This window comes from Lagenorhynchus albirostris, chromosome 5 (genome assembly GCF_949774975.1).
Source record: "Lagenorhynchus albirostris chromosome 5, mLagAlb1.1, whole genome shotgun sequence".
NCBI classification, from domain to species: Eukaryota; Metazoa; Chordata; class Mammalia; order Artiodactyla; family Delphinidae; genus Lagenorhynchus; species Lagenorhynchus albirostris.
In genome coordinates, this window is record NC_083099.1 from 144,609,916 (window position 1) to 144,633,683 (window position 23,768).

The 23,768-nt window shown below is 65.9% G+C and overlaps 2 protein-coding genes across 6 annotated transcripts in view; one reads left to right on the forward strand and one right to left on the reverse strand.

Annotated features, from left to right (window-relative positions):
• COL18A1 (collagen type XVIII alpha 1 chain) overlaps positions 1 to 21,087 on the forward strand; it is a 94,914-nt gene extending 73,827 nt beyond the window's left edge. For 3 of the 5 annotated variants that reach the window (XM_060151097.1, XM_060151099.1, XM_060151094.1), the window contains 30 exons: positions 69 to 227; positions 1,017 to 1,079; positions 1,935 to 1,961; positions 3,066 to 3,197; positions 3,550 to 3,612; positions 4,732 to 4,758; positions 5,528 to 5,563; positions 6,010 to 6,081; positions 6,393 to 6,428; positions 6,669 to 6,758; positions 7,223 to 7,252; positions 7,334 to 7,360; positions 7,551 to 7,613; positions 7,844 to 7,918; positions 8,804 to 8,830; positions 9,026 to 9,079; positions 9,309 to 9,383; positions 10,669 to 10,737; positions 11,271 to 11,313; positions 11,805 to 11,867; positions 15,215 to 15,258; positions 15,511 to 15,633; positions 16,199 to 16,352; positions 16,436 to 16,509; positions 16,897 to 17,028; positions 17,443 to 17,475; positions 18,564 to 18,809; positions 19,004 to 19,201; positions 19,669 to 19,784; positions 20,659 to 21,087. In XM_060151097.1, the coding sequence (XP_060007080.1) occupies positions 69 to 227; positions 1,017 to 1,079; positions 1,935 to 1,961; positions 3,066 to 3,197; positions 3,550 to 3,612; positions 4,732 to 4,758; positions 5,528 to 5,563; positions 6,010 to 6,081; positions 6,393 to 6,428; positions 6,669 to 6,758; positions 7,223 to 7,252; positions 7,334 to 7,360; positions 7,551 to 7,613; positions 7,844 to 7,918; positions 8,804 to 8,830; positions 9,026 to 9,079; positions 9,309 to 9,383; positions 10,669 to 10,737; positions 11,271 to 11,313; positions 11,805 to 11,867; positions 15,215 to 15,258; positions 15,511 to 15,633; positions 16,199 to 16,352; positions 16,436 to 16,509; positions 16,897 to 17,028; positions 17,443 to 17,475; positions 18,564 to 18,809; positions 19,004 to 19,201; positions 19,669 to 19,784; positions 20,659 to 20,872 (2,565 nt within the window). In that variant the 3' untranslated portion in view covers positions 20,873 to 21,087. The remainder of the gene's footprint in view (positions 1 to 68; positions 228 to 1,016; positions 1,080 to 1,934; positions 1,962 to 3,065; positions 3,198 to 3,549; positions 3,613 to 4,731; positions 4,759 to 5,527; positions 5,564 to 6,009; positions 6,082 to 6,392; positions 6,429 to 6,668; positions 6,759 to 7,222; positions 7,253 to 7,333; positions 7,361 to 7,550; positions 7,614 to 7,843; positions 7,919 to 8,803; positions 8,831 to 9,025; positions 9,080 to 9,308; positions 9,384 to 10,668; positions 10,738 to 11,270; positions 11,314 to 11,804; positions 11,868 to 15,214; positions 15,259 to 15,510; positions 15,634 to 16,198; positions 16,353 to 16,435; positions 16,510 to 16,896; positions 17,029 to 17,442; positions 17,476 to 18,563; positions 18,810 to 19,003; positions 19,202 to 19,668; positions 19,785 to 20,658) is intronic. The other 2 variants (XM_060151098.1, XM_060151095.1) reach the window with 1 other exon arrangement.
• The window catches only part of SLC19A1 (solute carrier family 19 member 1), a 30,931-nt gene continuing 19,683 nt past the window's right edge, over positions 12,521 to 23,768 (reverse strand). The window contains exon 5 of the mRNA XM_060151109.1: positions 12,521 to 12,939. Coding sequence (XP_060007092.1) covers positions 12,918 to 12,939 — 22 coding nt within the window. The 3' untranslated portion in view covers positions 12,521 to 12,917. The remainder of the gene's footprint in view (positions 12,940 to 23,768) is intronic.

Sequence of the window (23,768 nt, forward strand, 5' to 3'; positions counted from 1 at the left end):
GGTGGGGGGCAGTGGGCATCCTTCGCCGGTGCTGCATGCAGTGACGGTTCTGTGTTTTCCGTGTCCAGGGCCCTCGAGGCTTCCCCGGCCCACCTGGGCCCCCTGGCGTCCCAGGCCTGCCCGGAGAGCCAGGCCGCTTCGGGATGAACAGCTCGGACGTCCCCGGACCCGCAGGCCTTCCCGGAGTGCCTGGGCGGGATGGGCCGCCCGGGCTTCCTGGGACCCCAGTAAGGCCCGCCTCCCCTCATCTGCCCGTGTCCGCGTCCGGGTCGGGGGGACAGTGAACGTGGGGCCTTCCTCCGTCTGGGTGAAAGCCTCCCTCACCACCTCCGTCCTCCCCCCCAAAACCTTTCGGGGGGGCACCGTCTTTGGGCCCCCGGGTGGGAGGGACCTGTATGGGCAGCCCCGTGGTTCCGGCTGCCGAGCCGCTGGTGCCCACGGCTGCTCACCTCCCTGCCCTTGCAGAGGCCGTCTCGGGGGTGACTCGTGGGACGGGGTTGGCCCTGATGCCTGGGATGGGAGGCCGAGAGGGGCCCCCCTCCTGGCACTGGGGACACCGCACCGTGGCCTGGCAGGTGCCTGGAGGTGTCGCTGTTGGCTCCCAGGAACCACGGGTGTGCACCTGGTTTTCACCCAGAATCGTGCTCGGGACACAGAGTCCGTGGGCCACGCGGTTTCCTGCTGAAGGCGCGATGACCCTTTACTGAGAGTCCACGGCCGGTCACCAGCCCCAACCTCTGCACACGAGGCCACCCCCGCCCCGTGGGGCTGGCGGCCCTTCTCATCCTCTCTAATTTGATTGGCGACTCACATTAAACTAAAAAGGGGGAAGGAAGAAATAATAACCCGAACAGAACTGTCCGACGCCCTTGACCGTGCACGTGGGCGGGTCTCCCGTGAGCCGTGGGACTCTGGGCCGTGTCCCGGGAGTGTTTCGGGTGCCGGATGCACAGATGGTCTTCTGCTAACCCAAGTCATTCTCCATCTGGCCTCACGCTCTGCTCTTCTCTCCCCAGGGACCCCCAGGTCCTCCAGGAAAAGATGGGCAACCAGGACAGAGCGGCCAGAAAGGCAGCCTTGTAAGTCACTCCCCCGGCATCCAGGGCGGACCTGACCTAGCGCCGTGGCCTGTGGGTATTTGGGTGGCGTGGCCCCGGGTCAACAGAGGAGAAATGCCACAGGGCAGGGCGGTGACGGCTTTAACTCAACAGGGAGCCGCCGTCTTCTCGGTCCGACAGCCGGGGAACCCTGGGCTTCCCACGCTGGCTCAGAACCGGCCGCTGGGGCTCCTGTAAAAATCCAGGACTTCACTACATGATGCTGTTTCTCCGTGATGACAGTTGGCCTAATGGTTTTGAAGAGTATCGACGCTTTACTTGATTCGGACAATTTATTTCTAGTTTCCATTTTGGTTGCATTGATAATGGAGAAACTTTCAAGGCTGCACACCTGTGACCGGGGCCCGTGGTTTCCATGTGGTTTTTTGGGGATGGACCACGGGAGATGCCCACACAGTCACCTGGAGATGATACTTCCCTGTGATCTTTCAGCGAGAACCTGGCTGTTTGGGGCTCAGCAGAGGAGGCCAGTTTTAAGGGAACCGTTTGTGTTCCGAGCTTGCTGCTCTGCGGCTGTTGAGCTAAAAGGACTCCCCTCCTGGTTCCGGGGGGGCAGGGGGCGAGGGTTGCTGTCAGCGAGGTCAGCCCTGCCCCCTCCACGGCTGAGCCTCCATCCCCATCTGAAACAGGGGCGATGGTGGGAACAGCCAGGGGTGCGCCAGGGCCAAGAGGAGACGCTTGGAGTTTTAGAGGTAGTTGGTACAAGGGGAAAACTTGACCTCATGGGCCGGGATAAAGCAAGTGAGACGCTGTCTGCTCTCTCTCACTGCCTGCACCCTGGTCCGATTGTGTAGTAACTGTTCTCTTCTCCCGCAGGGCGAGGCGGGCGCCCCAGGACCCAAGGTACAGACAAAGCCCCAGTGCCGCCGCTCTTCCTGGGCGGGATGGGCCCGCCAGCCGAGGGGGTGGGGGTGAGGGCATGGCGGCCGAGGGGTCGAGCTCCCGGGCGCTGATCGTGGGGTCCGGCCGGGAACCGCCCTGGCAGCAGGCACCATGTCTGTCCTGCGAGACCGTTTCCCCCGAGTCTGGTTCGGGGACGAAACGCGAGCAGATGTCTCGGAGGCAACCTGGGGTCCCGGGGGCCGCAGCAGGGGGTTGGGCTACTGGCGGTCAGGTGCTGCTGGGGCCCCAGTGGGTCCAAGTGGGTCCCTAGCACCGTCACACAGGCCTGGTCCTGGGGAGGCCGCCCCAGCCCCTCCAGGAGCCAAACTGGCAGCCTTCCCAGGAGGGAGGGCCCATCACTGGGGAGGCCGCCGTGGTGGTGCAGCTCCAGACTCGTCCGCCGGGAAAACCCGTGGGGAGAAGGGGGAGGATGACAGTGGGACTGGAGGGGCCTGGAGGGAGGGACGAGGTTCAGAGTAGAGACTCGGGTATGTAAACACGCACACACACACAACACGTGCACGCACACACGGGCACGGGCTTCAGGGATAAACGAGGAAAGCTGGTGAGATTTACGGTGAGGGAAAAGGCTGCAGCCAGGGGTGAAATTCAGCAAAGGTGAGGCCAGACTCCACTTGTGGTTGGAGATCCTGGACACCAGAGTTAGACACTCAGCTACCAAGGCCACTCAGACCTGAGAGAGGGCTCTCGAGCGCCTTGACCGAGATGCCTGGGCCGGCTCCAGGCACGGACGCTCTCATGGTTCCCTCATCCCTGTGGCAGTGGGGTGCTGGGCCCCCGCCCTGCTTCCTCCAGCGAGTCCCCCCGCTCCCGAAAGGAGCGTCTCAAGCCCCCGCCTGGGGGTCTTGTTAAGTGGATAAAGTCTGGTGAGCCCAGAAGAAAGAGGTGCTCAGGGTTTGTGTAGCTCCTGGCTGGTTGTTCACCCCCCGGCTCTTCAGATGTAAAATGTTCATGAGAAAACACAGGTGCACCGGCAGTGCAGTGGCGCCTGGGGTTTAGGGACACCCCGAGGGCCGAGGGTGATGACCTCTCCCACCTGTGCAGGGAAGCAAGGGAGACCCCGGCCCCATCGGCACGCCTGGGGAGCACGGCCTGGCAGGACGCCCCGGACCAGCAGGACCACCAGGGCCCCCGGGTCCCCCCGGGCCTCCAGGCCCAGGACTCGCTGCGGGGTTTGTGAGTACCCGCTGCTCCTGGCCCCCAGAAAGCCCAGCTCTGCGGCCCCAGGCGTCCTCGGGCACCCACGCTGACCGGCACTGCCGGGCAGCAGCCAGACTGATGCCACCCCTGCCTGGGCTCCTCCGGGCTGGTGACAGAGCCCCCACATGTGAGCGCTGAATGGGGGGCGCTGGCAGCCCCGCGTGTCGGCCCTGCCGTCCCCATGACCTGCCCAGCAGGGGCCCTGCCACGGGCAACCCCCCCCTCAGAATCTACCCGCTCGGGCGTTTGGATCCCTGCCCAGCCCGGGGCAGGTCTCTTCCTATGAGAAGACACACAGACCCTGGCGTCCCTGTGTGTTCTCCTCCAGGACGACATGGAAGGCTCTGGGGGCCCCTTCTGGTCGACAGCCCGAGGTGCCAATGGGCCGCAGGTACTGCTCCAGAGCTGGGCCTGGTCAGCTTGGGGGCGGGGCTGCCTGGGGGGTCCCTGGGACTGGCCTCCAGTGGGCCCAGGAGCAGCCGTGCAGAGCCAGCGAGCCACCTGCCTCCAGGACACTATCCACCTCGGGGCCACTGGTCTCCAGTGTGGGGGTCGAGCTGAATGACCACGGGGCAGGATGGGCCCCAAAGACAGGTCTTCCTGGGAAATACTAGTCCAGCTCTCTTTATGGCCCTAACTTTGGGGAAGTTACACAGTTTTGACCTGAGCAGAACTTTAGTTAAAGAAAAATGGGGACACTTTTCCTGTGAAAAATGGATGGGTCCCTATGAAATCCCACCTTGCTGTAACATCGCCATGTGCACTGGTCGGGATTAGGTCCAGCTGGCGCTCCTGGTGTCCAGAGGTAACCGAGCTTGACCGGACGGACGCACGAGGGCCCGTCCCGGGGGCAGGACGCCTGGGACGGGCAGAGAGAGGGCTCCCTCCCCCAGGAGCCCGTGGGGCCGACACAGACCCCACTGGGGGTCCTTAGGGGACCTCAAACCAGTGTGTCCAGCTTGGGCCCTGGAGTCTCAGCCCGGCGAGAGGGTGGTGGGCCGGGCCTCCTGTTCTGAGCGCCACCGAGGAGGATTTCCACTTGGGCAGGAGGTAACTGGTGAAATGGAGCGGTTCTGCCCCTTTCCGTTCAGCGCCTTTCCCTTCATGGCTTAGCGTGGGGCAGTAGCAGTCGGCTGCCGCGGCACAAGGTGACCGCGCGAGGGCGCAGGGCAGGGTCCCCTCCTCTCGCTCAGGACACAGCTCCACTGCCGCTGGACCCCTGGAGGGGTCTGTGGGCTGCTGCGTGGCCTCAGGGTGATGGACACCCTCGGGTTGGGGTGGCTTCTCACGCCCTCCCCGCTGCCGGCTTGTGGACCATCTGTGGGACGCCACGTGTTGCTGAGGACAGGCCACCTTTGGTGGGGTTCCGGGGTGTGCGGGCCCCTGGTGACACAAACACCCTTTTCTTCCGTGTTTTATAAGAGGGGCTCATTTTCTTGCGGGGAAAGGCTGTCCCCCGAGGGGCGGGAACAGCACTGACCCGGCCCTCTTCCTTCTCTGCCCCCCACAGGGACCACCTGGCCCGCCTGGAGTCCAGGTCAGTGAGAGATGTGTTAGTCCGGGGCGCCCGCCGCTCACCCCCTCCCCGCCAGGAGCTACTGCTCAGTGGCCCCGAGTTCCTCGTGGGAAATTTGCAAAACACAGAAAAGCCTAACGGGGAGGCGGTCCCCAGAGCTCGGTTCAGGGGGTGGTGCCTTCCCATCTTTCTAACCCCGTGAGTCGAGATCTCTGGCTCCACGCGTGCCAGGCGTGTGCGGACTTGGGGAGAGCAAGGGGCTCAGGGAAGGAGCCCGCAGCCTGGGGTGCAGTGGCTGGCGCTCGGCAGAACCTGGGTGCTTCTCTCCCGCCGCTGGCCCCGCCTCCCTGCTTGGCCCTGCCCCCTCCCCGCCCCTGGGGGACAGCAGCTCCCGCCCTTCCCGGGGGTGGGGGGCGTGGCGAGGGCCCCCATGTGGTCCGGGAGTGCAGGGTTCCCCCCGTGGGCCGGCTGTGCCACCCAGCCTCTTAGAGCGCTCTGCTTTGATGTGCAAACCTTTGGGACAGTTGGAAAGATGGCTTCTTTAGAAGGACGCACTTCTTAGCTTTCTTGAACCGTTCAAGGTGAAGTCACCTGCGGGAAGTGGTGGCCTGGCTTCCAGGACAGTGCAGGCCACGTGCGCTCAGCGCATGGGCGGGCGCAGGGCCCGGGGCCCTCAGCTCTGAGCTGCGGGGTGCGGCGTGGGGACCACCTGGTGACCTGAGGAGGGGTGGGTGCTGCCTGGGGGCTGGGCCAGCGCTTGCGGCCCCACAGAACGCTTTGTCCACTTTAGGGGGATCCTGGAGTCATGGGGCCACCAGGGACCAAGGTAAGAACAGCACCTCGCGTTCAGGAAATCCACAGTCGTTAGCGGCCCTGGTCTGGGGTGCAGGGCGGGGTCCCCAGGCTGAGACCAGGAGCCTGGCTGGTCCCCATTGCCTGGGGCCTCAGGAAACAGGGGTGAGTCCACGCCAGGCCCAGCATCCTTCTCCCACTGTCCCCCTGTCCCCCACGGGCCCCCCTGGATTTGCCCACAGGACAGCTTTCCTTCCCTCCCGGCTCCGCAGCAGAGTCCTCTGCCCCCTGCCCCCTCCTCTGCCCCACGGCGCTCCCCAGGAGGCCGAGCAGGTTGAATCTCCCTCAACCTGGTCAACAGACCAGGTTGAATCGGGTGTGAGCTGGTGGCCAGCGGAAAGCCCCGCCTGGCCAGCTCCGGGTCACCGTGGCCCCCGGGTGCCGCGGCTGACGCACGTGCTCTCCTTATGTCCACTGCAGGGAGAGGCCGGAGCAGACGGAGCTCCTGGGTTCCCCGGCCTTCCTGGCAGGGAGGGTGCAGCCGGACTCCAGGTGAGTGGCCACCCAGGGCTGCTGCGGCTGACAGCCCCAAAGTAGCTACGCCTGGGTGAGAGCTGGTGCCCAGTGTGTATCTCAGGGTCCCCACAGCACCCGGAGACCCCAGCTCCGTGGGACGTGAGCCGGCGGTCCAGGGTGCCTTAGGGGGTTTCCTGTGTGGCTGACCCCCCCCACCCTCCAGGCCCCATTTGGTCAATGTAGGGAAACCACATCTTCACTCAAGGCCAGTCCCGGGGGCCTGGGGTCTCCAGGAAGCGGGGTTCGTGTGCTGTTTATGATGAACGATTTCCTTCCTGTCTCCACAGGGACCAAAAGGAGAAAAAGGGCCCCAGGGAGAGAAAGTGAGTTTGCGGGGGGTTGGCGGGTGTCCGTGGACACGGCAGGGCCGGGGGTGCCGCTCTCTGCCCCGTGCCCGCCCACGTGCTGCAGAGACTTGGGCGGGATCCGGGCGCAGAGCCTGCCCTGCCTGGGGTGGGGGCTTGTGGGCCACTGTGCTCAGCCCTCAGGCGTCTCCTCACACCCCGTGGGCACCAGAAGCCGGGCTGGGCTGCAGTTCAACCCCAGGGGAAACTCTCTTCCAGGGCGACCCAGGGAAGGACGGAGTGGGGCAGCCAGGCCTCCCGGGACCCCCCGGACCCCCAGGGCCTGTCGTCTACGTGTCGGAGCAGGACGTAAGAACCCTGCATGGGTGGACACATGCTCTGCCCCAGGTCCCCAGCCCTCCGCCTGTAGGGCGACCTCCAGAGACACGGGGGTCCCAGTCTGTTGGTTCCATGGGGGTTCTTGGCATCGAAGCTGTGGCCCTTTGGTCGTGCTGTTTGCTCGCATGTCACCCGTGCTAGCTGTGACAGGCCCCCTCCGGCCCCCGTGCGCAGCACCCAGGGGAGTGGGGGGCACTGCCGCCTGGTCCCAGGGTCCCGGGCCGGTTCTGTGGTGCGGGAGCGGACTCCCGGGGGTGCGTCATTTCTCGTCTCAGGGACCTTGAGGCCAAAGCCGGGGCGATGTCTTTCACGTTGACTGCCTGGTGTTCTTTGTGGGTCTTGTGTGGGTAATGTCACGGGAGTTGAGTGTTCATGGTAAACGTGGTCCTTTTCCTTCCTTCTCTGGGACCCTGGCTCTGCTGACTCGTGCACAGAGAGCGCTGGCGAGCGTGCCGGGCCCCGAGGTACGTGCGGCCCCGGGACGGGCTGGGCGCAGTGCACCTCCCCGCGGCAGGTCCTGACCGTCGCTGTCTCTCTCTCCACAGGGCCGGGTGGGGCTCGCAGGCCTCCCCGTGAGTACCTCCCCAGCGGGCGCGGGGCCTCTGCTTCGCAGGCAGGAGGCCGGGTGGGCCCCCGTGAGGCCGAGGAACCGGAGCCGGAGCCCCTATCCGGACAGGGGTGTCGGGCGGGCGTCTAGGGCGGGGCGGGGGGCCACGGCCCTGAGGCAGGGGCCTTCCGGGCAGCGCTCTGTGTCTCTTGCAGGGACCAGCCGGGCCGAAGGGAGACCTGGGCTCCAGAGGCCAGCAGGGCCTCCCGGGACCCAAGGTGAGGGGCCGTCCAGGGTCACCGGGTGACCGCTCAGGGGGAGGGGCGCCGTGCCCGGGAACTTGGGGCGGACGCCCCTCTGGTCTTTTCCCGGGACCTGCCGGAGGCCCCGCTCACGGCTCTGCGTCCTGGTCTGTCACGTCGGTGCCGAGGGCGGTTCACTGCAGGGCTGGGGGGGCGCGAGGCCTGCTCTTGTGGAACCGGCCTCCCTTACCGCCCCCCCGTTCCAGGGCGAGAAGGGTGAGCCGGGCATGGTCTTCAGCCCTGACGGCAGAGCGCTGACCTCCGCCCAGAAAGGAGCCAAGGTGAGGGGGTGTCTGGGCCCAGCTGACACCCTCCGTCCTGCCTGGCCGGGCAGCGGGGCCTGGGGGCCGTGGAGACGGCACAGAGGGGTTTGTCCTCCTGAGAGGGGCAGCTCCTGCCCGTGCGTGGGAGCCTCTGCTGATGGGCTCTGGAAGCTTCCGCAGCCTGGGCCCCTCGCCCGTCCGTCTGTTCCTCTCCCACCACGCTGGCGGGAGGGTCCTGGGGGCCCCTCGGAGCCTGCAGCTCGGATCAGCCTCGGCCTGGCCGGCCCCTCGTTCTCCTCTGCCCGGCAGCGGAGCCCACACTGCAGAGGAGCCGGGGGCTCTTGGGGGCCCCGGCCTGGGCCTCGCCTGTGGTGCCTGACTGGCCCTCTGGGGGCACTGCCGCTGGGGGCGGGATCCTGGCCCTCCTTCCTCAGGAGGGGGCCAAGCATGGCTGGGCTTGGGAATGGGCTCCACGGGGGCCTGTGCCCTGGGTCCCCTGCCCCCCAGCCCTGGGGAGAGCTGGGTCTGGATCAGGAGGCTGTTGGGGACAGGCCTGCAGGGGGTCCCCAAAGGCCCCCAGGATCGTCGGCGGATGGGCCGAGGGACCGCAGGGCAGAGAGAACTCTGCTGGCCCCGCCGTGTGTCACAGCTGAGGTCGGGGCCCACAGACCCCTCCAGCCCGGGCGCCGTGGGGCCGACCCCCTGGGTCTCGGGGCCCCCAGGCTGGGCCCCGGGACACAAAACCCCATCAGAGCTTTCTCCCTGTTGCTGCTTCCTTTTCTTCCTGGGTGTTGTCAGTGCCTCGGGCGCCTCCAGGGGCATCCAGATGGGCACGGGGACCCCTCGGGGGCGGGGGGGCGTGACCTACGGCCACCTCACGGTACCTTCTGGTTTTCTGTTCAGGGTGAGCCTGGCTTCCGAGGACCCCCGGTGAGTAGGCCCAGGCTTGCCCGCAGTGCACGTGCGCGTGTGCGGAGAGCACCGTCTCCTACCTGGCTGCTGGGCAGGCGTGGCAGCCGAGCTTCTATCCCAGCTGCACCTCTAAATGCGGGGGCAGGGGTCGGGAGGGAGAGCGCGGGGCAGTGGGCCGGTCACGGCTCACCTAAAACCTGGCCCCCCCAACAGGGTCCCTACGGGCGGCCCGGCCACAAGGGCGAGATTGGCTTCCCTGGACGGCCGGTGAGTCCCCGGGTCTCGTGCTGGGTGTGGATGATGGGTCCGGAGGGGAGTGGGCTGCAGTCTCTCCGCTGTCCTCCTCCTGGGGAGCCCCTGCCAGAGTGTGGCTCTCTCCAACCCCGCTCGCGGGCAGCTTGGGCCGCAGAGGGATGGGCACCCCGAGGAGGCCCTGGGTGGGGACGAGAGCAGCTGGGCCAGCCCTCACGCTGCCACCCACTGTGCTCTGCCCCAGGGGCGCCCCGGGATGAATGGACTGAAAGGGGAGAAGGGGGAGCCGGGAGACGCCAGCGTGGGATTCAGCGCGAGGGTGAGTGTTCTGTGGGGCACGCGGGGGTAGGAGGCCTGGCCGCAGTGGCTCGGGTCCCAGAGCTCACCTGTGGGAGGCTTCTGAGCAGCCTCGTGGCCCTCGGACACGCAGACCCCGTGCACACAAACACATGTGTGCGCGCACACACGCACACACACGCGCCAAGGCCACCGGACGGTGCCCCGGCGTGGTTTTCTCAGAAGGGCCTGTAGGCCGCGTGGGCTCTGGGGTGGGCGCCTCTGGCCCGTGGGGCTCTCGCTCCGACCGCCTTCACGCTGCAGTTACTGCCGCGTCGGGAGCCGAGGGTTCAGTGAAGTCCCCGGGTGAGGCCCTGTCATCACCTCTACCTGAAACGGTACCGTCGAGATGCAGGACTCGCCTCTGACCCCGCTGGGCACCCAGTGGGCCCGCCGGCTGCACCCGGTGCCTTTTCTCCTGGAGCCCCTCCCACCCGGCCTGGCCGAGCGACGCTGGGCCTGAGGGCAGTGGCTCAGGCCGCGGCTCTTCCGGGTTTTCCGTCACCGCGTGTCTTCGTTCGGGCTCCCTCCTCCTTGCAGTGGTTTCATGAAATCTCAGAACACGAGGCGGCGTCTTGCAGAGTTCTGAGATGGAGGTGGGCCGGGCCACTTCCGTCGAGCAGGACGGGGGGGCTCTCGAATTCCCCCCCGCGGTTCTGAGTTGTAGAGGCGGAGCGCCAGCCGCTGTGCGCGCGCCCTGGTCAGGCGTCCAGCGCGTCCGGCTTCTTCGTGGGCCTGAGCTTGCGCCTCTGTTCCGCTGCCAGCCCTGTCTCCTCGGCCGCAGGGTAGGGGCGAAGGGGCCCAGGGGCCCGAGAGCAGGTGCCCGTGAGGTCCCGGGACCCTGTCCCCAGGCATCTTCATCACTCAGGCCAGCCCTTTGGCGAGTGAGCCGTTGCTTTCAGACCAGGCTCTTCTGACACTACCTGAATCGGCCGCTTGTCCTTTTTCTGCGAGCGGGTGAATAAACAGAACCGACCTTCACCCAGCTGACAGTTAGCAACCACACGAGCCGTGTCCGAGGTCGTGTCCAGCCCAGACGGCCGCCCGCACGTCTCCGTGGGAGGATTTGAGCAGGACTCGCTCTGGGAACGGGAAGGGGACAGCTCTGTCCTCGGAACCCACGACCACAGAGTAAACTGGACGCCTTCTCCATTTGATGTTTTCTGACTTCACCGTGATTCTCAGAGACGCTCCTGCCCACATCTGCTGTCCTGGCCAGTGTCGACGTCCAGTGTGGACCGACCAGGCTTTCTCTCCCCCCCACGCAGGGTCCGCCCGGCCCACCTGGGCCCCCAGGGCCCCCAGGCCCTCCCGGGACTCCTGTCTATGACAGCAACGTAAGTCACCGCGACACCTGCTCTTCCCACTGCGTCCTGACGCTCTTCCCTGCACTGGCTTCCTTTTCCCTCCGCTGACCCGGGAGGGCTGAACCCCAGGCAGGGCAGCCGGAGCCGCGGCCTCCGAGCCCCTGGCGGGGGGCTTCTGGGAGGGGCGCGGTGGTGGGACCCAGGCCCACCTGCCTTGTAGGCCGCACCTGGTGGGCCGTTGGTTAGAAGACAAGCCCCCAGGGGAAGTGAGGTCGAGGGAGGGCTCTCCGGATCTGGGCTCCTGAGCGCGAGCCCTGGGGTCCTGGGGGGTGAACGCCCCCTACCTCACAAGACTCAGTGACGCGAAGTGACCACGTGGGGCAGTCATGTCGTGACCGGGGCTCCCAACTCCAAATCCTGTGTCCTCTCCCTCCCCCTCCCTGCTTCTCTGTCTTGGGGGGCAGGGTTGCTTGGGGGTGTGGCCTCGCAGACCCTTGGGTGGGTGGTGGCCTCAGTTTCCGGAGCGTCTCCCTCAACGGCCATCTTTGGCTTGTTCTTTGCAGGCGTTTGTGGAGTCTGGCCGCCCTGGACCCCCGGGACTGCCAGGTAAGGGTCCTGGGGCCTCGGGGAGGGCAGGTCACCCTTCCAGCCGCAGCTCAGAGCAGGGTGTGGGCGGCCCTCACGGGGGTGCTGGATGATCCAGGCCCCCCAGTCCCGGTTGATCACGGCCCCCTTTGCTGGGCTCCTGGGTCCTCCCAGCACAGCCTTGCAGGCGGGCCGGCCGTGGATGGGAGTGAACACCGAGCGGCCACCCACCGGCCGTCCAAACCTGCTGTTTGTTCGAGCCCCTCCCTGCAGGAGTGGTGTGGCCTCTGGGAGCAGAGGCTGCAGCCCCTGGGGCGCGACCACCGGGCACTTCCGCGGGTCACGAGCTCCTGCTCTGACTGTCCCTGGGTTCACACGCTGCCCCCTCCCGGGTCCAGGCCTGCAGTGCACACAGTGCCCACCAGGGTCGGGCCATGCGTGGGCAGGAGGGCCTGTCCCAGGCGCCTCTGTCACATCGTTAGTAACAGGCACTGGGGTCTCTGTTCCTCCAGGGCACCAGGGGCCTTCTGGACCGAAGGGTGACAAAGGAGAAGTGGGCCCACCTGGGCCACCAGGTGAGAGTGCTCTGGGGACCTTGGGCTGTGTGTGGTCACCCGCCCACCCGGCTCCCGGAGGAAGGAGGCCCTCGGGGCTCAGGGGGCTCTGACGGGACGGCTGGCTGGCCCCGCGGTCTCGGGGCAGGGCTGGGGGCTGAAAGGACAGGGGCCTGAGGCGGTGGCCAGGCAGGATGTCCCAGCCCCCCACTCGCTGAGGAGCAGGGCTGGGCCCCAGTGTGCACCTCCCAGGGGAGACCCGGCACCCCCAGCGCATCGCGGGGGCCTCATCGGCCCGGCTTATCCAGGGGGTGAACTCCCAGCACCTCGGTTGTCCCCTGGGACGGCGAGAACCCCCCCCCCCCCCCCGAATCCCGCTTCTGCAGCCGATGAAGCAGGAGAACAAGTGTGATGCCGGGCGCGGGCCAGGCAGAAGCCAGGCGAGACGGCCCCCCGGGCACTGCCAGAGTCTGCGTAAGCTCGGGGTTCCCCTACGAGCTGCCGGAAGCAGAGGCAAACCCTCCCCTTGAGGAAGGTGAGCTCGCTGAGGGCCTGGGATTCCCAAGCGGGCAAGCGACAGCCAGCACTGACAGGAGTCCAGGCTTGGCCTTAGCCGCGACGATGATGCCCAGACGCAGAGAAGAGGCGATGGCGGCACAGAGCTGGAGCCCATGGGCCAGAGTCGGGTTTAATTCTGGGGCTGAAAACCCGCAGGATTCCGTGCGACTTCAGGCAGACGGGACACAGCCGAGGGGGGGAGGGGTCAGCCGGAGCCTGCGGGACACGCCGAGGGAGGTCAGACGCGTGCGGCTGAGGACGCGGTGGGGCTGGGGCAGAAGAGCATTTGAAGGCGTCGCGGCCGAGCTTCCAAACCGGGAAAGGTTCAAGGAGCCCTTCGCGCGAAGGGTCAACGCGAGCTGATTCCTCACGGGGACGAGAGGAGCCCGAGACCATACAGGGTCCCAAAGGTCGGAAGAAAGTAACCGCTCACCTAGAATTTTGCATCCGGTAAAGACCTCCGTCTTCTACAGGAAGAGCACGTGGGCAGCCAGGCCTCTCAGGACACGAGCCTCAGTGGGGACCGCGAGGGCCGCTGGGGAGAAGGAGGTGGTGCTGGTGACACGGGGACGGAGGTAGAGCAGGAGGGCCAGTGAGACCCGCGTCCCCGCTCGGCCCTGCCGCAGAGGGGTCGCATCCCCAAGACCCAGCCTGGCCCCGAGGATGTTACATCAGACCCAGGTGAAGGACGCACCTGTCACCTCAGGGTCCAGCCAAGAACAGGAGGGAACGTGTCCCTGATAACCGAGCAGGAAGGGAGAAAACTCCCGACCCAAAGACGGCAGGAAAGGAGAAGAGGAACTCGGGACACGTGGAGGAACAGGAAACGGGGAGTGAAGCTGATTAAACTCAGAGCCGTTGGCGCGTATGTTCAGTGAGCGGGTCCGCTCTCCTGTCTAAAGACGGAGCTGTGCTGCTTACAAGAGGCACCCCCAAGTGTAAGGATGTGAGAGCTGAGGGGGAAGGGGGTGGGAGTCTGGTGAGAAGGGAGCCGTGTGTGTGTGCTCGTGAGAAGTCAGACAAGTGTATTTTAAAGCAGGAAGTACTGCCAAGTTTATTTAAACTCCATAATGATAATGGGGTAAACCCGGCAGGAAAGCACAGCGATTCTAAATTTCTACGCCAGCAGCAACATAGCTTCAAGAAGTGAAAAGCAAAGAAAGACCGGGTCAGTTGGGAGGTGGAAGGTCTGAACAGCAGGTGACAACCTGGCCCCCAGTCCCAGCACCAACATGGGAGGCCACAGGCCCACGCCGGGTACACAGCAAGTCCCTCAGGCCTGTCTCCCCCCGAGGGAGCATCAAAGACACAACCGGGCAGGGCACGTGTGGGGAGGAGAGGCCACGGTGAGAACTGGAAACCCTGGAGCTGAAGGACAAGGATGTGTCTGAGGGGCAAGGGTGCAGCCAGGGCCGGGGTTGGGATTCTCGGCCCTCACGCCGTGGCCCGCGGTGGCAGTGGGGTCACCCTGCTCTGAGGAGGGACCCAGGACAGGAGCTCCGGCCGTGAACGTGAGCCTCGTGGCCCTGGGCGGGCGTGGGTTTCCCGGAGCAGCCGTGGCGGAGCCCAGATCTGGGGCTCCCCCAGCCCCCCCAGGCCCACGGTTCACTCAGCAGGCATCACTTCACCCTGGGGGTCTGACCCCCACCTGTATCAGGCTTCCAGGGGAAAGGCCACAGGAGAAGGGTGAGCCAAGGTCGCTTTCCCACCCAGGAGTGAGGGTCTTATCAGCTCCTTGTCTACAAGGTCACAGCCTTAAGTAGCCTGCGCTTCAAGCATGCAGCCCAGGAAGTTAGAAAACAAATAGATTAACTCCCAGAAAACAGATGGGAGATGCAGTGAATGGAAAAAAAAATGTACATAAGAGGAAGCATCATGAAAGCTAAGAAGTCAGATGTTAGTTCTTTGAAAAGACTAATACTACTCCCCTCGAGGGACTGATGAGGGAAAGAGACAGCAGGAGACGTTGAAGATGGTACCCCCGTGCTCTGGAAAGAGCGGGCACCCTCTCTCCACCATCCGCAGTGGCGGGTCGGGGCCACGGGGGGTGGCCGGTCGTCGCTGGTGCGGGGCCCAGCCAGGGTGCGGGGGCAGGAAGAGAAACAAGCGCAGGAAGAAATAAACCCGCTGTTCTCACGAGGACACCTTTGTGAATGCCAACAACCAAAGCGACGCGCAGATAAAGCGTCAGAATTAATGAGTGAATTTACCAAAGTCACAGGGGCAGTTCACAACAATCGCTGGCCGGTCGTAGACTAAATGAAACCTTCAAAAGGCTCCATTTAGAAAAAGATCAGGTTGGTTGCCAGAGGTGGGATGCAGGGTGGGGGGTGAAGGGGGTCGAAGGTACCAACGTCCAGTTCCAGGACACAGCATCCGGGGGCACGCGGCTATGGCCAACACCCCTGCCCAGTGTACTTGAAGGTGCGAAGACAGAAAAGCCCTCGTCACGAGGGAAAAGCGTGTTTTTTCCTTTGTGTGTGTGTCTCTGTGAGGTGGTGGCTGTTAACTAAACGCCCTATGGCGGTCATTTCCCAGCGAACAGTAAGTCGTCGTTTAGCGGCCCCCCCTTGACCGTCTGCAGTGCTGTGTGTCAGTGATAAAAACTGAAGGGAAAAAGGCACCGTGAAAGAAAACACCAAAAATCAAGTGATTGGGAATAAGTGTAACAGAACACGCAGGGGATCTCTCCACAGAAACACAGAAATTAGAGACAGAGGAGACTTAGGGAAAGTCGAGGGCGGGGGGACGGGTGGACCAGGCAGGAAGACAGCACCTCACTGGACCCCCCCAAACTCTCCCCCCCGTAGGGCAGTTCCCGTTGGACCTCCTTCACTTGGGCGCTGAGATGAAGGTGGGTGACCCCTGGTCCTCACGCTGCCCCCCACACGGGGCCCCAGAGAGCACCACCCGGGACGCGCACCCCGGCTCCATTTTTCGGGAATTCGGTTGGCGCAGTGGGAAGCTGGGAGGCCGAGCCCCGTCCTGTCGGGCTGGCCAGGCCTGGGCCACAGAGGCTTCACCGTGGGCCTCTGGGGGTCGGCGCCCGCCCCTCCCCGCGCGGCCCTGGGAACGGGGCTGTCCCGACAAGCTTTTCCATCCACAGGGGGAGAAGGGCGACCAAGGGGCCGCCGGGCAGAAAGGAGAAAGGGGCGAGCCTGGGGGCGGCGGGTTCTTCGGCTCCAGCGTGCCTGGCCCCCCCGGCCCGCCAGGCTACCCAGGGATTCCGGTGAGTCTGGCCCCAGCCGCCTGTGGGTGCCACACACGGGCCCAGGCCCGTCCTGTACCGGAGCTTGCATCCCCGGGGTCCCTGGGGCCTGGGGCCGAGGGCAGGTTCCTTGCCCTCCCGGTTCCTTGCCCGATTGCGGGCCACCCACGAGGGGAGCCTGGTGGGTGCGTAGTGGCTGCTGTCCCGGATTGGGCATCCGATCCTCCTTTCTCCTGATGCCACTGTTCTCCACCAAATGCCCTCGGGGAGACCTTCTGTCCTGAAAGCGTCTGGGGACCGTGGGCCCCAGCTTCCATCTAGGAGTGGAGGAGGGCTGGGGGCCCTCCGGGCTGCACCTCTGTGGGTGGCTGTCCTTGTCTACGTCCCAGGGCCCCGTCCCAGTGCGGGACACACGGGGTGGGAAGGCTGGGTTTCCCAGGCCCCGCGTGGGCGGTGGGGGGACGGGGGCCTGGGGGCCGTGCTCCCTGCAGGGGCTCGTGGCCAATGCAGCCAGGACCTTCAAGCTTGCTTGTCCCCAGCCTGGGGACATAGGTGACAGCGCCCCGTGTTTTGTCTTCCACACTAGGGGCCCAAGGGAGAGAGCATCCAGGGCCAGCCTGGCCCTCCTGGACCTCAGGGACCCCCTGGCATCGGCTACGAGGGACGCCAGGGGCCTCCCGGGCCCCCTGGACCTCCAGGGCCCCCGGGACCCCCATCCTTTCCTGGCCCTTACAGGCAGAGTAAGTCGGGTGGAGAGTGGGCCCTGGGCTCCAGCCTCATCCAGGAAGGGCCGCTGTTCCCACCTCTGGTTTCTCTCTTGTAGCTATCAGTGTTCCTGGCCCTCCAGGCCCACCTGGGCCCCCAGGACCGCCCGGATCCATGGGCACCTCCTCAGGGGTAAGCGCCACCCTGTTCCTGACCTGCCGGACCCTCACTGCCCAGCTGCCCTTCCCTTTGGAGGCATGTGGGTGGGCACCCCAGCGCCAAGAGCCCTGAGACGAGGTTTCCAAAGCAGAAGTGGGGGACCCAGGCGTGGCTGGGGTCTGAGATGGGCAGGGGAGGAGGATGAAGGAGGGGCGTTGAGAAGGTCCCTGAGGGCGGGTCTGCTGTGCAGAGGCTGCGGTGGCCCAGGCACTCGGGGGCTGAGGTCTCCCCGTGGCGCTCATGGGGCCAGTCTGGCAAGGAGGCGGCCACGTAGGTCTTCAGACTGTCGCAGCCCCCAACCCTCCCCATGAGCCCAGAGGCCCCCTGTGCACAGGGGACCCCACTGGGCTGGGCTTCTAGCAGGTGAGGGTCTGGGCCACGTACCAGACGCTGCTGGACCAGGTGCACGACGTGCCGGAGGGCTGGCTCATCTACGTGGCCGACAGAGAGGAGCTGTACGTCCGGGTCCGAAACGGGTTCCGGAAGGTTCTGGTGAGTTCTGAACAGGGCGATCCCTGCACGTGGTGGGGGGACTTACCACTTTGCTTTTGGGGTGAAGGGTACACACAAGACGGGAGGCAGAGGACCTGCGTTGCAGGGGGCCCCGGCGCCTGGCGAGCGGCAGGGACCAGTCGGGCGGGGCCCGTGGACATGCTGCCAGCTGTCCTCCATCCTCACCCGCTTCCCTCCACTTCTCTCTTTTATTAGAAGCTGCTCTATGGCAGTTTTAGGTTCACAGAGAAGTGACTCTGTTTTTAAACTAACAGATATGCTTATTGTGTGCCGGGCACCGGGTGGGGGGCACTGGGACGCAGCCATGCCGGCCTTCCCTGGTGTGGGGGGCGGCCAGGGCGAGTGGCGCTGGCTGGGTCAGAGGTCCCGGGGTGACCCCCTGTTTTCTTCCAGCTGGAGGCCCGCACGCCCCTTCCCCGCGGGACGGTAAGGAGCGTCCCTTCTTCCCACGACCATCTCGGGGGAACCGGTGGGCAGGGGTGCAGCCGGGGAAGGGGGTGCAGACCGTGCTCGTCACCCTCCCCAGGCGAGGGGCTCCTGAGTCCTTGTCTGTCTGCCCTTGTCCAGAGGGCTGGGCACGGGGACAGACCCTTCAGGCTGTGGGGGGAGGAGGAAGGAGGGGGGCAGGCGGGAGGGGGCCCAGGATACTCCAGTCTCCCTAAGTAGGGGTCACATCCCCCAGGCGGTGGCTCCTCTGAGTAGAGGTCATGGCCTCTCAGATGGCTCAAGAGCGGGGCTCCGTGCTGGGTCTCGGGGGTCCGGGTTCAGTGTGGGCTGGTCTGCCCCGACGCCAGGCTCGGGGAGTCCCTTCTCTCACGCAGCACCTAGTCCCAGGTGCTGTTCTGGGCGCGGGGACAGCTGTGCCTGAAACAGGCGAAGCCCCCGCCCCGCGGAGGCGACATCGTGTTGGGGAGACGGGCAGTAAGGGCAGTAGGTGACTAGGCAATAGCATACAATTACATAAATACAGACATTTCAGATAGATACGTGAATTCATTCTATAACTTACGATTGCATTAGACGTACTACCAGGTGGTAGGTACCAGGTACCAGGTATTCAGGTAACGGGTGTCCGAAGGTGCTGGCTGCTGTGGGAAAGGGACGGAATTGGGAAGCGGGTGGGGCACAGGGGCTGGCGTTTGGAGGTCGAGGTCACCGTTGGAGGTAGGGACCGGGCAGGGGCTTAAGGGCTGCTGGTACCACGGCTGCAACAGGGGGAGGTCAGGGAGATGCGGTCGGCCCGAGGGTGCCCAGGGCCACAGGGAGGAGCTGGCTCCTGAGGGTGATGGACCCGGGGGCTTGAGCAGAGGGCCACCCAGCCCGACTGAGGTGTCACCAGGCCGGCTCTGGCCCGACTCGCTGGGCGCCCCCGGGTCCAGCTCGCCACCTCCAGTCCGGCGTCGCCGGCCCAAGAGCACAGCCGGGTGCAGATGAAGGGCGTGCAGAGCCGGGTAGCGGGACCCGCGGGTGCAGGAGGCCCGGCCCCACGACGCTGTCTGCCTCTCTGCCTGCAGGACAACGAGGTGGCCGCTTTGCAGCCCCCCGTGGTGCAGCTGCACGAGGGCAACCCGTACCCCCGCCGGGAGCCCCCGCACCCCACAGCGCGGTCCTGGCGGGCCGACGACATCCTGGCCAGCGCCCCGCGCTTGACACACGCCCAGCCCTACCCTGGGGCCCCGCACCCCGGCGCCTACGCGCACCACCGGCCGGCAACCCCCACGGCCTCACCCGCCCACACTCACCACGACTTCCAGCCGGTGGTGAGTGGCCACCCCGGGCGGCGCTGGCGGTGGAGAGTCGGGACCCGCCCTCCCCCCCCCTCCCCTCCCCCCCCTCCCCGCCGCTGCCCCGGGGTTCACCCTGCTTGCACCCCAGAGACCCACCGGGGTCGGCTGGGGTGGGGGGGGCCGCGAAGACCCGGGACACCAGGGCTGACACGCGGCTCCACCCGCAGCTGCACCTGGTCGCGCTCAACAGCCCGCAGTCGGGAGGCCTGCGCGGCATCCGCGGCGCCGACTTCCAGTGCTTCCAGCAGGCGCGCGCCGCGGGGCTGGCGGGCACCTTCCGCGCCTTCCTGTCCTCGCGGCTGCAGGACCTCTACAGCATCGTGCGTCGCGCAGACCGCGCCACCCTGCCCATCGTCAACCTCAGAGTGCGTGCGCGCCCCAACCGGGGCCGGGCCCGGGGGTCGGGTGGGCGCCGGGCAGGTCTCGCCCCCGAGGACCACCGGGCACCCCATGGAGGCTCCACGTGGCCCCCGACCCCTACCCCCGCCTGCCAGGCGCGCTGGCGCATCACCAGCTTCCAGAGGGGGCTGGTCCCTCGGGCCCTCAGCACTCGGGTGTCAGCCCAGGGCTGCGCGTCCCTGCACTGGTGCTCTCCACGGGGCTGTGTTCCATGGCTCCTTCCGCGAACGGAACCACGTGCTCTCTGGATGCGCCGAGCGCCCGTGTTCCCTGGGACCAAAGGCGGTGGACTCGCTCTGGCCCAGGGTCCAGGGCTGGGGGCGGGTGCCCCGCGTTCCTGGGAGAGGGCGGGAGGCCCCTTGGGTGGGCGTGGGCCGCTTGTTCCTCTGGCAGGAGCTAACCAGAGACGGGATGACCCCGCTTCCCTCCGCAGGATGAGGTGCTGTCTCCCAGCTGGGAGGCCTTGTTCTCGGGCTCCGAGGGCCAGCTGAAGCCCGGTGCCCGCATCTTCTCTTTCGACGGCAGGGACGTCCTACAGCACCCCGCCTGGTAGGTCCGCTGTGTGGGCGCAGCAGCTCGCGGCCTCTCGGGATGCAAGAGCCCTGAGCAAAGGGGCGACGCTCCTGGCTTTGAGCCTCCAGGCTGACCCAATCCTGGAACACGCTCGCGGCTTAAAACTCCCCAAACCCAAAAGCACAGGAGGAAGAGTAGAGCGTCGTTTGCGGTGTTACCTGAAACACCCTCACCTGGCCTGCTTCCCCGGGCAACTGCCCCCAACTTCCTGCTGGGGAGACGGGCTCCAGCCCCCCCGTCTGTCACATAAGCATCACAGCGAGTTACTTCTATAAATTCCTCAACGTGGAGCCTCTGGGTTGGAGGACACGCGTGCCTACCTGACACGCTGGCGGAAGTCGCTAGCTTGCCCTCAGGTCGGCTTCACGCCCATCGTGCCCCTGCTTGCAGGGGTGAGGCCCCTGTTCCCCAACACTCGGGGGCTCAGGCTCAGACGAGCCCGCGTCCCTGCCCTCACCGAGGAGCGCCGCCCAGGGCCGTGCTCCGGCCCGTGGGAGCCTCGGGCAGGGCTGTGGGCTCCAGGCCTGCCGCGTTCCCAGCGAGGAGGCCACACCGACACGGGCCCTCGAAGCCAGGCCCACCCAGGCCCCGCAGGCTCAGCCCTCGAGGTCACCGGGCGCTGCTGGCCAGGCTGTGCCCCCAAAGCAGCCGCGGGACGGGGTGTGGCCGGGAGGCCAAGCGCCCAGGACGGGCTTGGCCTGACCCCCGGCCACCCGAGGCCCCGCCCTCCCAGCAGCCCCCGCGTCCCGCCAAACCTCCGCCTTTGGGAGACGCCCTGTCCTGCCTGGTGTGGCCTCCAGCGTGGGGCGGTGGTGGCCCCGGTGAGACTGACGGCCACCGCCTCCTGCAGGCCCCAGAGGAGCTTGTGGCACGGCTCGGACCCCAGCGGGCGCCGGCTGACGGAGAGCTACTGCGAGACGTGGCGGACTGAGGCCAGGGCGGCCACGGGCCAGGCCTCCTCGCTGCTGGCGGGCCGGCTGCTGGAGCAGAGAGCAGCGAGCTGCCACAGCGCCTTCATCGTCCTCTGCATCGAGAACAGCTTCACGGCCTCCTCCTCCAAGTAGGGCCTCTGCTGGCGCCACGGACGGCTGGACGCACAGACGAGGGCCGGAGAAGAGCCAGGCGGCAGGCAGGGGGGCGGACACGCCCCGGCCCGCGCGGGGAGCCTCTGCTGGCGCCCAGGGCGGGGACCTGGCTGGGACTCTTTCCTGTATGGTTCACGTTTCATGTAATCCTCCAGAAATAAAAAGAAGCCAAAGAGTGTATTTTTTAAAAAGTTTACGACAGCCTGGTGCCCAGACTCTCCCCCCACCCGCCTCTCCCCCAGAGCCTCGGTGCCTGTGCTGCTCTCCTGGCCCAAATCAGACCAGGGGGTGGACCCGGCCCATTTAGGCAAAAGGAGAGGCCTCCCGGGTGCCGAGTGGGGCCCCCAACCGCCCGGGCAGGTGCTGGTGGCTCTGTTTCCTGCCCAGAAAGCCTTGTGACGCCAACGCCAGGCCTGTCTGCAGGGCAGCCGCGACGAGGCGCTGGGGCCTCCCTCCTGCCCTCTCTCGAGCTGGCCGGCCCACTCTTGGGCCACGCGCGGTGCCAGGGGAGACCACCTCCTCTCAGCCTCTGGCAGCAACTCCCCTGGGTGCAAGGTTCCAAGCTCAAACCCCCCCCCCGCACACCCCCGGGGCTCCTGGTGCTGCTATGTGCGGCCAGCCCCACCACGTGGGCCCGTCTGCGGTCCTCTCTGTCCCACTCTGGCTTCCCGTGTCCCCTGAGGTCCCACCGGCACAGAGCCTGGCCCGGCCCGGACTGTACTGGGAGAGCTTTTTGGGGTCCATAAACCAGCACCGGTCCCTGGGCCCAGACCTCACACCGGGCACTCCTTCCCTGACTCCAATGCCTGCCCAGCTCTGCCCAGCAGCATGTCTGGGGACCCAACTGGGCCCAGACCCAGGCTGCCTCCTCCTGAGCTTGGCACCAAGGCCCTGGGTTCACCTTTGCAGGCCAGAGAGGCAGAAGCCCTCGGAGGCAGAAGGCCACACGTGTCCCCCGCCAGGACAGAGCCCACAGGCTGCCCAGCTGAGCCCCGGGACGGGCGAGGCCGCATGGAGGGGCTGGGCCGTGTTCACAGGCGGGCCACGCGTGCTTGGACCCTGCTCACCACTGGCTGTAGCAGCACGTCTTGGGGAAAACCCACGTCATTGCCCTCCTTGTGGGAGGAGTGAAGGGGACATTTGCGGGTGCGCGCGGGCATCTCCAGGGGAGCTGGCGGGGTGGCCCAGAGCCCAGCTGCCCCAGGGTCTGCTGTCCAGGCGCTGTGACTGTAAACCGCAGGGGCTGGTCCTGTGAACTGTGTCTGTGGTTTCCAAACAGGCGCCGAATAAAAATGACCATTTACACTGACACGTGGTTTGCAAGCAGCTTTCACTGTCATGAGTCCTCGGGAGTCTGTCCTGGACGGCCCGGCTGGCCAATCCTGCTACAGGAGCACAGGTGTGCACAGGTATACGCAGCCGATGTATAGGGATACACACAGGTGTGCACGGGACACAGGTGTGCAGATGTACACGGATGCACACGAACACACGTGGGCTCCCAGACGCATGGTCGTCCTCCAGTACCCATGGGGGGTGGTTCCAGGACCCCCTCAGATACCAAACCTGCGGGTGTTCAGGACCCTTGCATACAACCTATGCACGTCCTCCTGTAAGCTTTAATATCTCAGGTTACTCATCATACCTAACACAAGAAAAACGCTATATAAACAGTAGTAAATACAATGTAAACTCCATGTAAATAGTGGCTGGTACATGGCCAATTCAAGTTTTGCTTTTTGAAACTTTCTGGAATTTAGAAAAAAATATTTTCAATCCACAGTTGGTTGAATCCTCAGATGTGAAATGCCCGGATAGGGAGGGCCACCATGGGTGTGCGCTGGTGTACATGGATACACACACGTGTGCAGATACACACATCTGTGCATGGGTGTACATGGATAAACGCAGAGGCACATAGATGTGAGTGGATATACATGGTGTGAGACACACGTGGGTGGACACAGATGTACACGGGTGTGAGATACAGATACACATGGATGTACACAGCTGTCCATGGATGCCACAGGCGCCCCACACCTTTCTTCTCTCTCAGGGTCTCCCTGGCAGTGGCCAGCAGCCTCACAAGCTCTTCGGAGCCGGGTAGGTGGTCCGGCCCCGGCCCCCGTGCCCCCCACAGCTGTGGCAGATGTCTGAGCCCGAGGGGCCGTGCACACTGCACAGAGCAGGGGCTCAGTGGTGCCCCAGGAGCTCGGGACCAGGGGTGGCAGAGGCTGAGCGGGGGGACCAGCGCCTGTGCGGAGGCTGCAGGGGGAGCGGGCGGAGGCGGGAGACCAGGGCGCTGGGTCGTGCTCACGGCGGGCACAGAGCAGAGCCCTGCCGCCTGGGTCAGTAGCCAGAGGCGAGCCTCCTCCACCCATCGAGCCCCGCCAGCTCCCTGAGCATGGAGGGGGTGCTGCCCCTTCCCAGCAGCACCCTGGGGTCGGCTGTGGTGTCTTGTGCGGAGATGCCTGGGGACCATCTGACCTATCTGACCCCCACCAACGGCCGTGAGTTGAGTCAAGCTGCGTGTACAGCCTCTTCCTTGACCCTCAGGGTGCCCCGAGACGCCTGCTCACCCAACCTGACCTCGGGGGTCCCAGGGGGCAGCCAGCTCAGCCCCTCCCCCACCAGGCGTCCTGCTCTGAACTCGCAGCCGCGGCCTTTCCTGGAGACCCTGGGTGAGGGCCGGAGGCCATGGGAGGGGCTGGCTTCAGCTCAGGACGGGGGGCAGGGCTGGGACCCTCTCGACCGGATGCATGCGTGGAGTCAGGGGTCCCCTCACTCGGGCTGTGCATCTGCTTCACGTGCCTGGGGCCAAGCGGACGGTGTCGCGTGTCAGAGGAAGCACGACCGGCTCTCGGGCCTGGTGGCA